Consider the following 12320-nt stretch of genomic DNA (forward strand, 5'->3'; position numbering starts at 1 on the left):
AGGGCCAAACATAGCCCAGCCGAGGACATTCATGGTAGCCCAAAGGACTGCTGATTCTCTCCTCCTGGCACCTCTCAGAGCAGCTGGTTAGGCCCAAGCTTCACACAGCCAGCAGAGGCCTTTAAACCACAGCCACCCCTCCCAGAGATGGGACCTTCAGGCCTTTCCAGTGACAAGCTTTCAGGATTGAAAAATGCCTTTCCAATTTGCCTACATGACCATCAAACTGCCTCAGTCTGCTAGACCATAGGAAAATATAGAGCCAAGTTGTTGGTAATGCCCCCCCCCCCCATCAAGATAAAAAAAGCAGCCGGGATGCCATAAGTTTACAGCTGAGGAGCAGCTGAAAGTGCTAACCTCATAAACTTTGTTGCCCCTGCCCTTTGAAGTCTAGATTTAGAAGGGAGAGTTTACTTCAGGACCTGCCTTGTTGTTTGGTCCACTGGCGGTCTCACGGTCTTTCCCCCCACCCCACCCCACCCCCATTTTAAATGAGAGCACCCAGCCCTTGGGTTAGGAACAGAGAAACCAATTTAGCCTTCTAAATGGATGGGAAGCACAAGGCCACCTCACTGCAGAGGTGGTGGAGTTATTATTACAGGTGGGATGTGCAGGACAATTTAAAATATTGTAATTATAAACTTGTAGGGAAGCCTTGTTCTTCATTAATGTAAGATATGAAATCGCCTCTGCGGTACAAGGACAATTACATAGTCAGAATGTGTCTGCGGTTTACTCTGCACTGTGTAAATGTGAGGGTGGCTGCTCCAGCCTGCCTCCTCCACTCTCACAAAATGAAAAGCACACCACCGCAAGTTGTCCTTTGATAGATTTTTAATATGATTTTAAAGAGTTTTGTTTGGTCTCATTCTTATTCAATGAGATTAATTTAAAGCACTTATCCCCTGGGTTTAAGTCAATCCGTGTAGGATTTGGGCAGGGTTTGTTGCTTGGGGGGTTTTGTTTGCAGGAGGCTATGAGAGACTCCTTTCCCACTTCATTAACCCTGAGTTGGGGACAGTCCCCCTCACACCCCACCACAGCCAGATCGAGGGATTTACCAGCCCGCATTCACATGCAAAAGAACTTGAAAGCCGAGGGGCTCCTTGACTTAATTAGCTGCTGTGCATTTTGCAAAATTAGAATAATAGCCCCACCATCCCAGAAAATAAAAGCCTGGGTGCGAGGATGCTAGGGGGTGGGGGAGGAAACAGTAGCCAAAATGGTTGAGGGCGGGGGCGGGGGGTCTTTCTGAACACGCCCCCTCCCTCCACTGCCTTGTTCTCTCAGGTTAGGCCAGAAAAGCTGGGAAAGGTGCTTGGCTTGCAAGTATCCAAACTCCCTAGCATTTCTTCCATCTGCAGGTCAGTGTGCTGCAGGTGGTGTGGGGGAGGGGAGCACCTGCGCCCAGGTCCCGGGAGACGGACCAGTGTCAGGAGATGACCTTGGCCCTTTGAACGTGATCTGGAGTCTGACTCCCCAGAAATCCTGAAAGCCAGAGGCGGGTGGTTGATCTGCCCCCTCCCCTGCTCCTATTTCTCCCAGGACCGGAACAAGGGGAGGATGGAGAGAGAGCAAAGGGTTGCCGAACGTGGCGTCGCAAAGGCCCATGGGGTCCTACCAGGCATTAGAGACTAGGAGCTGCGGGTAGCCAGAGCGGGGGGGGGGGGGGGGGGCGGGGGGGGGAGGAGGGTGGGGCAACGGGGAGCAGCCTCGGAGTCCATCTGTCTGCCCCGCGCCCGCAGGGCCGGGCACCAGCTGCCGGCGCCCTGGCCTGAGCCAGATGAGTCGGCTCAGTGAGTGCTTCGCGACCTGCCACGCAGCAGAGGGAGGCCGAGCGTTGGCCTCGCCCATGACCCCCTAAGACCGTGTGGAAACGGGACAAATCAGATGAGAAGGCTAAGAGCCTCGGGGTGGAAACGGGGAGACCTCTGGGAGTCCAGCCGGAGTCTCCTAAGCATGACTACAACACCCAGGAACTGGGGACCGGGACAAGAGGGAGACGAATTCTCTCTCTTGCAAGTGAAAGGATCTGTAGTTCCAGAGGTGCCAAAGTTATTTATGGAGGAAGGAGTGGGGAGGGCCTGAGCGGGAGCCAACGGACGGTAGCGCGGACAGGCGCCTAAGTCATTTGTAAGAAGTTTATTTCCACATTTAAAAAAAGAGAACCCAAGAGGTCTGGCTGCCCTGGGACCTGGGTGGAGGGAGCGGGACTGGGGGCCAGGATGTGTGGGCAAGCCCTCTTGGCCCCTTCCTGCCCACCCGGGATGGGGAGGGCACAGGCCACAGACTCACTGATTCACGGACACGGTCACGGGCTCATGGGTCACGAATAAATAACTTCATATACACTTTGCACACTGTATGTACAGCTCCGCTGCTAGCCCGGGGCTCAGGGAGAATAAAGGAAATGGGAGGGAAGCTCCGTATAGCGCTCCCACTCTGTCCCGCAGAGGTGCAAGAAGGGTGGGACCCAGGCCTGGGACACCGGCGTCCCCTACCTGCTGCTGAGGGGACAGGGGGCACCTGGGGAAGTCCGCAAGGATCCGGGGCTTGGTGAGAGGTGGGCAAGGACGCATATGTACATCCGGCGAGTGTAAGTGGCTCCTGGATGGAGCAGCCAAGAGAGAGGACGTAGGGGAGGGGTAGCCTCAGTGAGTTTCTCCCACAAGGGGACACTGGGCTGCGGAGGGGAGTCCAGTAGCCCTGCCCCGGGGCGAAGGGAGGGACCCACGCCCAGCCTGAGCTGGGGGTCCCAGAGCATGGTTTGGAGCAAGCGGGAGCTTCACCGGGGCTGCGCGGCGCGCGGGAGGACGCCGGGCAGCGGGGGCAGCGGCGGGGGCGGCTCGCTGGCGCCCTGGAGTCCGTGGATGAGGATGCGGGGCACCAGAGGTCTCTGAAGGGCAGGTGGCGGCGCGCTGGGTCCGCGGTACAGATAGAGTGCGGCACCGGGGTCCAGATTGGAAACGAGACTCTGCGGGTAGAAATAAGGCGACGGGAACATTCTCTGGAGCGCCGAGTAATTGCCTGCCTCCGCTAGCAGCTCCAGCCCCACGGCCGTCTGTCGCTTCCATTTAGTCCTAGGAACCGAAATCAAGACAGACGAAGGGATCACAACCTTTGCCCCTTCCTAGTGATTGGCACCGAGAGCCGCAAGAGCACAGGGAGCATGCTAACTTGTTAATAAATAATGGAATATCCATGTCAAACACACCATGCAACATTCTCTTCCACTGACTTTCCATGACTTTTGTCCCCATTTTACAGATTAAAAGCCTGAGGCATGAACTAGTTTTCACGACGATCTGCAAAGTAGCAAGCAGAGCCCTGCTCCAAGCCAGATTGTCTGACTCCCAAGCGCACTTACAAACTCCTGTGGTAGGACTCCTGGGTATGCTTGCCCTGGGAAGACCCCCTAATGAAAGTGGTGGAGCTACTTACTGGTAGCCTGTGTCCCGCCCCACCCTTACCCCTTACCCAGTCCCGTGTAGCCCCAGAGGCTCGGACTTGAAGCAAGTAGGCTGGGTCTGCAAGCAAAGATTTCTCTGAAGGAATGTATACTCTTTCTCCCCCAGCCTACCCCACACTCGGGCCTCCCAGCGCGTGGTGGGATAGCCCGGAACCCCACTTGGCCCAGAAGTTGAGAGGCCTAGGGCAAGGTTTGAGGAAGTCAAACCTAAAGGTTCTGTACCCACCTGTAGTGAGGTTGGGGATGCCTGCCTGGGTTCCAGTGAGGATGAGGTGGGCTCAGTCACACTAGCCCTGTCCCCACCCCCCTGAATAATTCATCCTCATCATAATTGTGTAATTACTGCAACGAGCCTTAATTATTGATGCCTGAAGCAGTAATCGGTATTTATTATTAATGGGGCTGTGTGTTCTGAGGCTTGTTTATGGAAGGCATCATTCCTGCCTCTGCTATGTATGTGGGAAGTGTGGGTCACTATGCTGTCTGTGTCCGTCTGGTGTACATATCTATTTAAAAGTCCTATGAATGTCCAAGGAGATTAAGAAGCAGGTTCAAGACCAGTGTCTGGTTTAATACCAGTTTCCCATTCCTCTCTGACCCAGAGGATCTGGCGTGAGGCAGAGAGCCCCTTCTTGGCTGTACATGCTAGGAGGTCCAGGGAAGAAATGCTCTGAGATACAAGCAGTCACCCCTGACTCCTACTACAACCACCTCAGGGACCTCTCTGCTTTCTGGAGACTGGGGCTGTCACTCTCCCTGAAGGGCTTGGGCCTTCCATTTGAAGAGCCCTGAAGCCTCAATGCCAAGCCTACAGCTGTCCTTGGGAACTTGGGCTGAGATGGAGCAGGGCTTGAAACCCTCTGTGTAGGTCCACCTGTCCTGGATTCCAGGCTGATGTCCTTTCTGCCCCTCACTGTGGGACTTAGGGCACAGTGAGTCTTTTCTCAGAGCCTCAGTTTCCCAACTTTTGCAGGTTGGGGGTGACCCAAGGCTCCAGAAGCGCCCTACCGACCCCGCCCCGCAGTGAAACCTCACCTGCGGTTCTGGTACCAGGTCTTGACCTGCGTGTCCGTGAGGTTGAGCGAGGCGGCTAGCTCCATGCGGTCTTGCACGCTCAGGTATTTCTGCCGCTCGAAGCTACGCTCCAGCTGCGCCAGCTGATGGTCGGTGAAGGCGGTGCGTGCTTTGCGTGGCTTTTTCAGGCGCACCGGGGGACTGTCCCGAGAGCTGGAGATCTCGCGGTCGCCCTCCTCCTTCACTGCGGAGACACAGAAAGCATGTCAGGGCTTGGCAGTTCCAGCGTCCTCGGGTCCCAGTCGTCAGAGCGGAGACCTCTGGGGTCCCATAGCACCCAAGCCCTTGGGGATGCTACGGCCTGGCCATAGGAGCCAGGATTCCCTTCCTGCAGAAGGGTGTGAACTATGAGCAAGGAGGAAACGGTGTAGGAAGTGAACGGGGCCAAAGCCGCTGGCAGCTCCCTGAAGAAACTCAACCCTTTTTCTCCCGCCTCACTCCCCCACACCGGGGGAGGGGGAGATAAAGACTGCCAGGGGCAGACCGGCCTAATGTGTCACTGGCCGAGAATGGATTTCTGGAGGATAGTCTCCACGTTTGGGCGCAAAGCTCGCGTGGAGAAACAAAACACTATTTGCTCCTCAGCATCCCATCGTCTCGAAGGGAAGATAATTGTGCCCACGCCTCACCGACCTTGCTTTAGCCAGGAATCTATAGAGATGGCTTCCTAGACCAGTTTCGAACTAAGCGGATGGAAAGCCGGCATGGCCCGCACCTGAGAGCGCTCGGAGCTGCGAGAAATACCTATGTTGTCCCTGGGCACGAAGGGCTGCGTGCATCACAGAGGTCCCGGCTTCGCTGTGCCCACTGTGGCTCCCAACCCACCCTCACAACAGCCCTCGGTTGGGCAAATGGCCATCTGTTCCCGGCTCCTGAGTTCCACCGTAGACAGGACAAAGCTAGATTAGTTCGTTTTCCTCTATTTTCGTTGGGGTTGACTTAACAGAAAACACACATTTAATTGAACAAGTCGGCCATTCCCATCTCCGTCTCCCAAGGAAAGATCGGAACAGAGTAGCCCACTTCTCCCAAAATAACCCTCTAGACTGGGGCTCCCGCCCCCTACCCCTGCTTTCTTTAGCTTCTTTTATGGTGAGTTTCATTCATTGTGCGGGGCATTTGCCATGACAGGGTTCAGCTGAATGCGAGGTGATTTTTCTCTGTAGGAAACAATAATCCGGTTAATTGAGCCACTGGGGAGGGAGGCTTTTCAGCCGGAATGGCTGTGCTTCGCGGCAGGGAGGGAGCCTGAAGCCCTAGCACCCGAGCACCACCGAGTCCCGGAGTAACTGCCCCAGACGGCCTTCGGCTTTTGCCTCCGCTGGGAGGCTTTGGAACCCGCAGGGACAAAGATGACTTTTCTCCCCTGAAAGCCTAAAACTTATCCTTATTCAAACCTCAAACTTGATGTTGCTGAAATCTTACTTTACCCCCAAATTATTTGGACTACTGATAACAATCGGCCATTCTGCTGGAGTAGTCGGTTGTTTGTTTTTTAGACTTTCGTCCTTCCCGAGCTCTGCTGGCGCCTTCGGGACTCTTGCAGTTCTGGCTGTCTATCTTGTGTCCAATTTTTTATAGAGTTCAGCCTCAGAGCCGCACTCCATCTCCATCATACTAGATGAAGACCAGAGATCTTTGGTTTGGTTTCCGCTAAGAGCCCAGAGCTCCAGCCGGTGTACGGTTGCCACCCACCCTACCTCCAAAGCCCTGTTCAACTTCAGTAATTACTGTTTAAGAAACCTTTCACACCAGAAACTTGTGATGAGATTGGCCTGCACCCCACCCCTGCCTGCAAGAACAAAATGACTCAGTGGTTTGTGGCTGTGGTGAAGGACTTAAATGCCCCTCTGGGCTGGCTCCTGTGTCTGTCTCTCAGTTTAGCTTCCTAAGTCAGAGTTTGCAAAAGTCACCCCTGTTTGAGATGTGTGCTAGGCATGGCTTTGCTCTCTCTCTCTCTCTCTCTCTCTCTCTCTCTCTCTCTCNCACACACACACACACACACACACACACACACACACACACACACGTACGTTCACTTCAGAGACTTTTGTTAAGGGCAAAAGCAACGGCCAGTGCCTAGGGGTGGCTGGAACTTTCTACAGCATCTCTGCTCCAAACGTGTTTAAGTGATACTTAGCCGGCTCTCCGCTCTCTCGTCATCTCCCTCCTCAGATATCATCAGGGACAGGAGAAGAAAATTGATATTCCAATTATCTTAAACGAAATGGAATCTCTCCTCAAAATCCTGCTTAGGGGCAAAACCATAAAAGGAAGTAACTGGTTGTAGAGCAGGGCTGGACCCAATGGCTCTTTGCTCTAATCATGAAACTAGGTAGAGATGGTTACACATTGTAAGTAATCACACACACACACACACACACACACACACACACACACACACACCTCTCTCCAAGGTGAGTTCTCTTTGCCTCTCTAAACAGGCCCCTGGGAAGGGGGAGGCAAAAGGGCCAAGTTTCCAAAAACACCTCCTCCTGTGCTGTGGTTGGAACTGGGGGCTTTCTAGATATTGTGGTTCCACAGCCTGGTTGAAGGCCGCCCAGCCATTTCTACTAAGGGAAGAAGAGAGAAAGGAGACCTAGACTAGAACCCCTGATGGGCTTCAGTTTGGAGCCTGGGTCTACCCTCAGAGGAATTCTTGGTTGAAAGGAAGACTCAAGTGACTCTAACTAAATTTTGTGAAATTTAGCACAAATAGAGACCAAGAGGTGCATGCAGCAATGATGCTGTCTTCATCGCATAGTATTCACCTGAGGAGGAGGCTTGGGGGATCAGTTGTAATAGTTACAAGTCCAGGAGCAGTCTCAACCAGGATTTGATTTTCTGTTGCTTGGCAAGAGAGCTCCATCCCCTGATACCTTTGACACTCTGTGGCCTCTGCCACTTCACTTCTCCTGGGAAAGAACTTTGAGCCCCTGGACCCAATAAACAGCTAAAGTCAAGGCAGAGGGTAAAGAGAAGACACAAAACTAAGCAACCTTTTTCTTCTTTCCTTCCTTCTCTTCCTTTCCTCCGTCCATTTAATACCACTTCAGCTCCTCCATTAAGACAGAATGAAAAGGGAGCCATCACAGAGATTCCCAAAGAGAAAGTAGGACTAACTTGATAACCACTCAGAAATCTCTGGGTCCTGACCACAGCCTGGTGACCACTGTTCAACCCGCTGAAGACCCAAGTCAGAGAGAGCTGCTGTGTAGGTAGGTATGGCATTCTTCCCCCTCCGCCTCAGCCTCAGACCCTAATCCAGCCAGCCACCTGGCCTCTCTTTTTCTGCATGGTTCACAGGCCTAGGCTACACAACACTCAATGGCTGGGGAGGTCCACTTTTTCCTCTTTGGGGGAAATTCAGATTAAAAGCTAGAAAATTTGTACTGTACTAAGGGCTCTGGTGGGAATTTCCTACCAGGCTCTCACTCCAACAAGGCAGCAGCCTCCAAGCTATAGCACTGATGCAAGCTCTCCTCCCAGGGATCCTCAGAAGATGAGGCTCTCGCCAAAGTTTGCTTTGTACACCTGGGAGGCTTGCTCTCCTCCACACACAGTATCCTCCTCAGCTCCTTCGAGCCACACACGCTGAACTCTTTGTTGCTCCTGGACCCCAACCTTTGGGGCTGGGAGAGAGGTCTAGAGGAAAACCAACTCTCAGCCCCGGCCTGGGAGATCCCGGAGATGACTATGTTCCCGTCTCCAAGTGTGTGCTCTCAAGTTTTACATGTCACTTTTTAGAGCCCACCCACCCCCGGTTTTCCCCTTAGTTTCTTACCTTTGTATTCAGAGTCTGATGAAGCGCTGCTGACACTTTTGTCCAGCTTGTCTCGAAAGTCCTCCCCGGCCTTGGCCGCAAGGCGGCCCCCAGGCTCAGGGGCTGCAGGCTGCCCACTGCTAGAGTAGGGTGCACAGGCCGCGAGAGGTTTGCAGTCAGCAAGGATGTCCCTGATCAGAAAGGAGGAGGTGACAGTTCGCGACTGGGCTGGGGCTGAAAGCTGCCCCGGTTGCAGGTGAGAGTCCAAACCTGGGCCAGATGCTGCACCAGGCCGCGAGGTACTGGTCTCCAGACAGTCTCTTCCGGGCGAGGCTGGCGAAGAGCAGTCGCTACTGCTCTCTGAGCGTGGACTCAGCTCCAGGGGTGAACGGCAGTCCCCAAGCAAGGGGTCCCCCTTGGGAAGGGCGGGGCTGCCCGCTCGGTGGGAGAGAATGGAGTCAATCCCAAAGCCATTGGAGCCTTCCATAGCCAAGCTGCAACCTGTCCTCCCCAAAAGCTCCCCACCCACCCCCAACCCCAGCCGCCGCTGCCCCTGCCCCTAGCTGCGGGCTGGCATTGGGGAAGGCGGGCAGGGAGCCTGTGGGCACCTTGGACGGAGTTCAGCCTTGGGGGAGCCCGGGAGCTCTGGGCCAACCTCCTCTGCGCATTACATCCAAAAGGGCTCAACGCGTCTTCTGCAGCACCGCGCCGAGCCGCCGAGCCGAGGGGGGGTGGTGGTGGGAGTGTCAGGAGGAATGGGAGGAGGGCGCGCCAAGTTGGGGAGAGCCAAAGGGTAGAAGAACGGCCCGAGGGTCCCTTTGGCACAGAAGAAACACGAGGCTGATGGAATCTGAATAAAGATCGTCTTTTGAAAAAACAAAATCCAAACCGCACGCTTCCTCCAGGCAAACGGTAGCCCAGGGCAGGGGTCAGCACGGCCGATAGCAACCGGCCCGGGCCGCGTTATGGGCAGGCAGAACAGAGCGCACCTGGAGGCCTCAGCACCGCGGACAGCGACAGCGGCCCCGAGATCGAGCAGCCCCACCTGGCCCCGGAGCTCCTGCTCGGCCCCGCCAGCACCGTGGACAGCGCCCTGCGGCTCCCACCGCAGCTCTCACCTGTCCTCCGCGCGCGCCTTCGCCGCCACCCCCACTTCCTTAAAAAAAAAAATTCGAACTTGGGTCACTTTTACTTTAGGACTGGCTTTTTTGTTGTTGTTGTTGTCTCTCTCTCTCTCTCTTTCTCTCTCTCTCTCTCTCTCTCTCTCTCTCTCTCTCCCTCCTTTTTTTTTTCGTTGTGTTGTGTTTTTTTTTTTTTAAAAGGGGACTCACCCACGTGTCCCCGGAGTGATGACGCTGATTGGTTCGGGCCGATTTTGGGGGTGATGTCACGGCTCTACAACCCGCGGCCCGATTCTTTTCCAGTTTGATTAAAAGAGACACTGAATTAATTACAGCACAGACCTAACTGTTTACCGGCGATTTCCACACAGTTTGCTTTCATTAGGTCAGCGATGACGCCTCTAATGAAGATGATTAGCCAAGGGGGGCAGGGACCGACCGGTGGGAGGAGGGCCAGCTGGGCTGCGTGGCCTGGAGTTTGGATGTGGGGCCTTGAAAGCCTTCTCCCGAGCTTGTCCACAATTATTTCAACTACTTGACCGAGCCAGGATCCTATCTACATCCCCTTTCTTCCTCCTAATTTCCCTTCCTCATCCCACAAAATGGCAGCATAACCCAGTGGAGAAAAGACATGAATGTTTAGGGAATCCTTTTCCTAGTACAAGAAGCATTTAAAATTTTATTTTCAGGGTGTTTTGCTTGGGTTCTAGGTCTCTTCTCTCTCTCTCTCTCTCTCTCTCTCTCTCTCTCTCTCTCTCTCACACACACACACACACACACACACACACACACACCATGTAGGACACCACAATTCTCTCCTTGCCTCTGGGCCTACTGGGCCTGCAGAAGGTTAGGACTGATGTCTTTTGGAAAAGAAACCAGAGTGAGGCCTAATTCGGAGGTGAGAGCTGAACCGTGGGAAAGATCAAGCCTGGAGCGTTAAGGGGACCCACGGATTTGACTGTGGCCCGAGCGAGGCGGCACAAGAAACAAGGCAGTGACCTCTTCATCCCCAGTCAGTGGCCTCTCTAGGGCGTATGTCCTGAGAAGCTAGTGTTTTTTGGATAAGTGTGTGTGTGTGTGTTATGTACCTCTAGACAGGACAATGCAAGTTCTGAGCTAGCACGAGGATGTCTAAGGCCGACCGTGTATAGCCTGGACTCTTCTTTCAAAACAGTGCTGAAAATGAAGATACGGACTTTCCCTCTTCGCCCTCCGGACCGCGCTCTAGTTCCGCTCCTTTGTGGGGTCAGCCACTGCTAGTGCAGGGGCCCCGGTCTCCATGTAGCTGCAACGGGGTCAGGGGCCTGGATTCTCTGGGCTCAGCTCCAGGGTGGACGGTGCCCTGGTCTGCGAGAGAGGATCTGGGCAGCAGGGGCCCCGCGGCTCGCGGGGAGCCCAGACTTTCCTCTTCGGCTCGCCCCTAACCCTCGTTCTTGGCCCCTGGGAAACTATCCGTGGCCTGCGTCCGGCTCGGCGACCGAGGCCGCCGCAGAATCGTTCAGCGCGCCGCAGCCCGCAAACGCGACCTCGGGCCGGGAGTGGCCCCTCGCAGCGAGCAAAACGGAAACTTTGTCCTCTGCCGGGATGGGCCAGCCGTGGCCTCGCGCCCGGCTCCCCGCGCGCTCCCTCTGCTCCGGTCGGCAGATTGGAAGCGGCCCGGCCATCGGCCGGGCTGGGAGCGAGGGCCCGCCGCTCCCGGGGGACTGCCGGTGGAGCTCGGCTGCAAGCTGTCGGGGAGGCGGGAGGGCGGGGGCCCCGGCCGGAGCTCGGCGGCCCCTGCGCTGGGCGCCTCCCGCTGGGCCTTGCCTGTCTTTCTTTTCAATTTGGTGGATGGGGATGCGAGTCATAAATCACCATGAGCGAGATGTCTTGGGGCCTTCCCTGCCAGCCTCCAGCTTGGGCTTCTCTGCCGCTGCAGGAGGGTCCCTATCCGGTCGCCCACACCTCTGCTGTTTCTCACCTCATGAGGACTCATTTTTCGTAGCACCCTAAGTCCATATGAGTTGCAGATACCTCACTCTTTTGGGACCTGTAAGCATTATTGTCACGGCCGGCAAAGAGCTGCGGTCTCGGTCTCTGTAGATATGTCTCCAGCCTCCTCAGCTTCAAGGGTTCCTAGCAGCTCCTGCCTCGGCCAGCTTTCTAAGTCTTAGTCTTGGGCAGAGATCTCAGTCCCAGCAAAAGTGAAAAACAGAAGAAAAGGAAAGAAAAGAAAAGAAAAGAAAAGAAAAGAAAAGAAAAGAAAAGAAAAGAAAAGAAAAAGTGAAGCCACAAGTCTCATAGAAAAAGAAAGCAGAGAGAACAGTTCGATCCTTCTCAGGGCAGGGAGAAAAATAAACCAGGTTAGAACCCAACCTCTTGCAGCACGAGCTGGCTTCTCCATGCTTCTCGGAGGCCCAAGGACATTTAACAGCTGGTTAATATAACATTATTAGCACTGAATTATTGTAATCTATAGCAATTCAAAACATGCCGCGTGGGTTGTTTCGTTTGAAATTTAGGGTATAGCCCTTTCTCATGTGCTTGCTCTTTTCCAACTTAGGGCGTTGACCTGAGAGGTACTCCCCCCAGCCTCCATCATCTGGCAGGCTCTTGCATCTTCAGCCTGTCTGGAGCAGCCCAGGTGAGTGTGTGGGCTCAACTGGCCTTGTGCTCGTCTGGGAAGGAAAGAGGACTGGAAATTTTTATCAAGTGGTCCAGAGAGCCTGGATCCAACCCACTCTTCAACAAGAAAGCCTGGTTGGCAGGACGATGGGGTCCTAAGAGGTTGGGTTTGGAGCCTCTGTAAGTTCCCAGCCTCTCTGAGCACCCTTTTCACTTAGTAGCACACAGTAGGAGGCTGGTCTGCCACCCCAGACACTGGTCACTGTTTCCTGGTCCCCTCCGGAAG

The 12320-nt window shown here is 54.6% G+C and overlaps 1 protein-coding gene across 2 annotated transcripts; it reads right to left on the minus strand.

Annotated features, from left to right (window-relative positions):
• Window positions 1–2127: 2127 nt before the first annotated feature.
• Window positions 2128–9788, minus strand: Barhl1 (BarH like homeobox 1). 2 transcript variants are annotated; one of them, XM_021156279.1, is made up of 5 exons: window positions 9638–9788; window positions 9425–9462; window positions 8328–9122; window positions 4505–4727; window positions 2128–3080 (listed from the first exon to the last, which is right to left on the minus strand). In XM_021156279.1, exons 3-5 carry the CDS (start codon window positions 8791–8793, stop codon window positions 2786–2788), a joined length of 984 nt encoding a protein of 327 aa, XP_021011938.1. In that variant the 5' UTR covers window positions 8794–9122; window positions 9425–9462; window positions 9638–9788; the 3' UTR covers window positions 2128–2785. The 2 variants fall into 2 exon arrangements, with proteins under 2 accessions (XP_021011938.1, XP_029330291.1); XM_029474431.1 differs by lacking the exons at window positions 8328–9122; window positions 9425–9462; window positions 9638–9788 and adding an exon at window positions 5610–5669.
• Between the last annotated feature and the right edge of the window lie 2532 nt (window positions 9789–12320).

The sequence above is a fragment of the Mus caroli genome, chromosome 2 (genome assembly GCF_900094665.2).
Source record: "Mus caroli chromosome 2, CAROLI_EIJ_v1.1, whole genome shotgun sequence".
NCBI classification, from domain to species: Eukaryota; Metazoa; Chordata; class Mammalia; order Rodentia; family Muridae; genus Mus; species Mus caroli.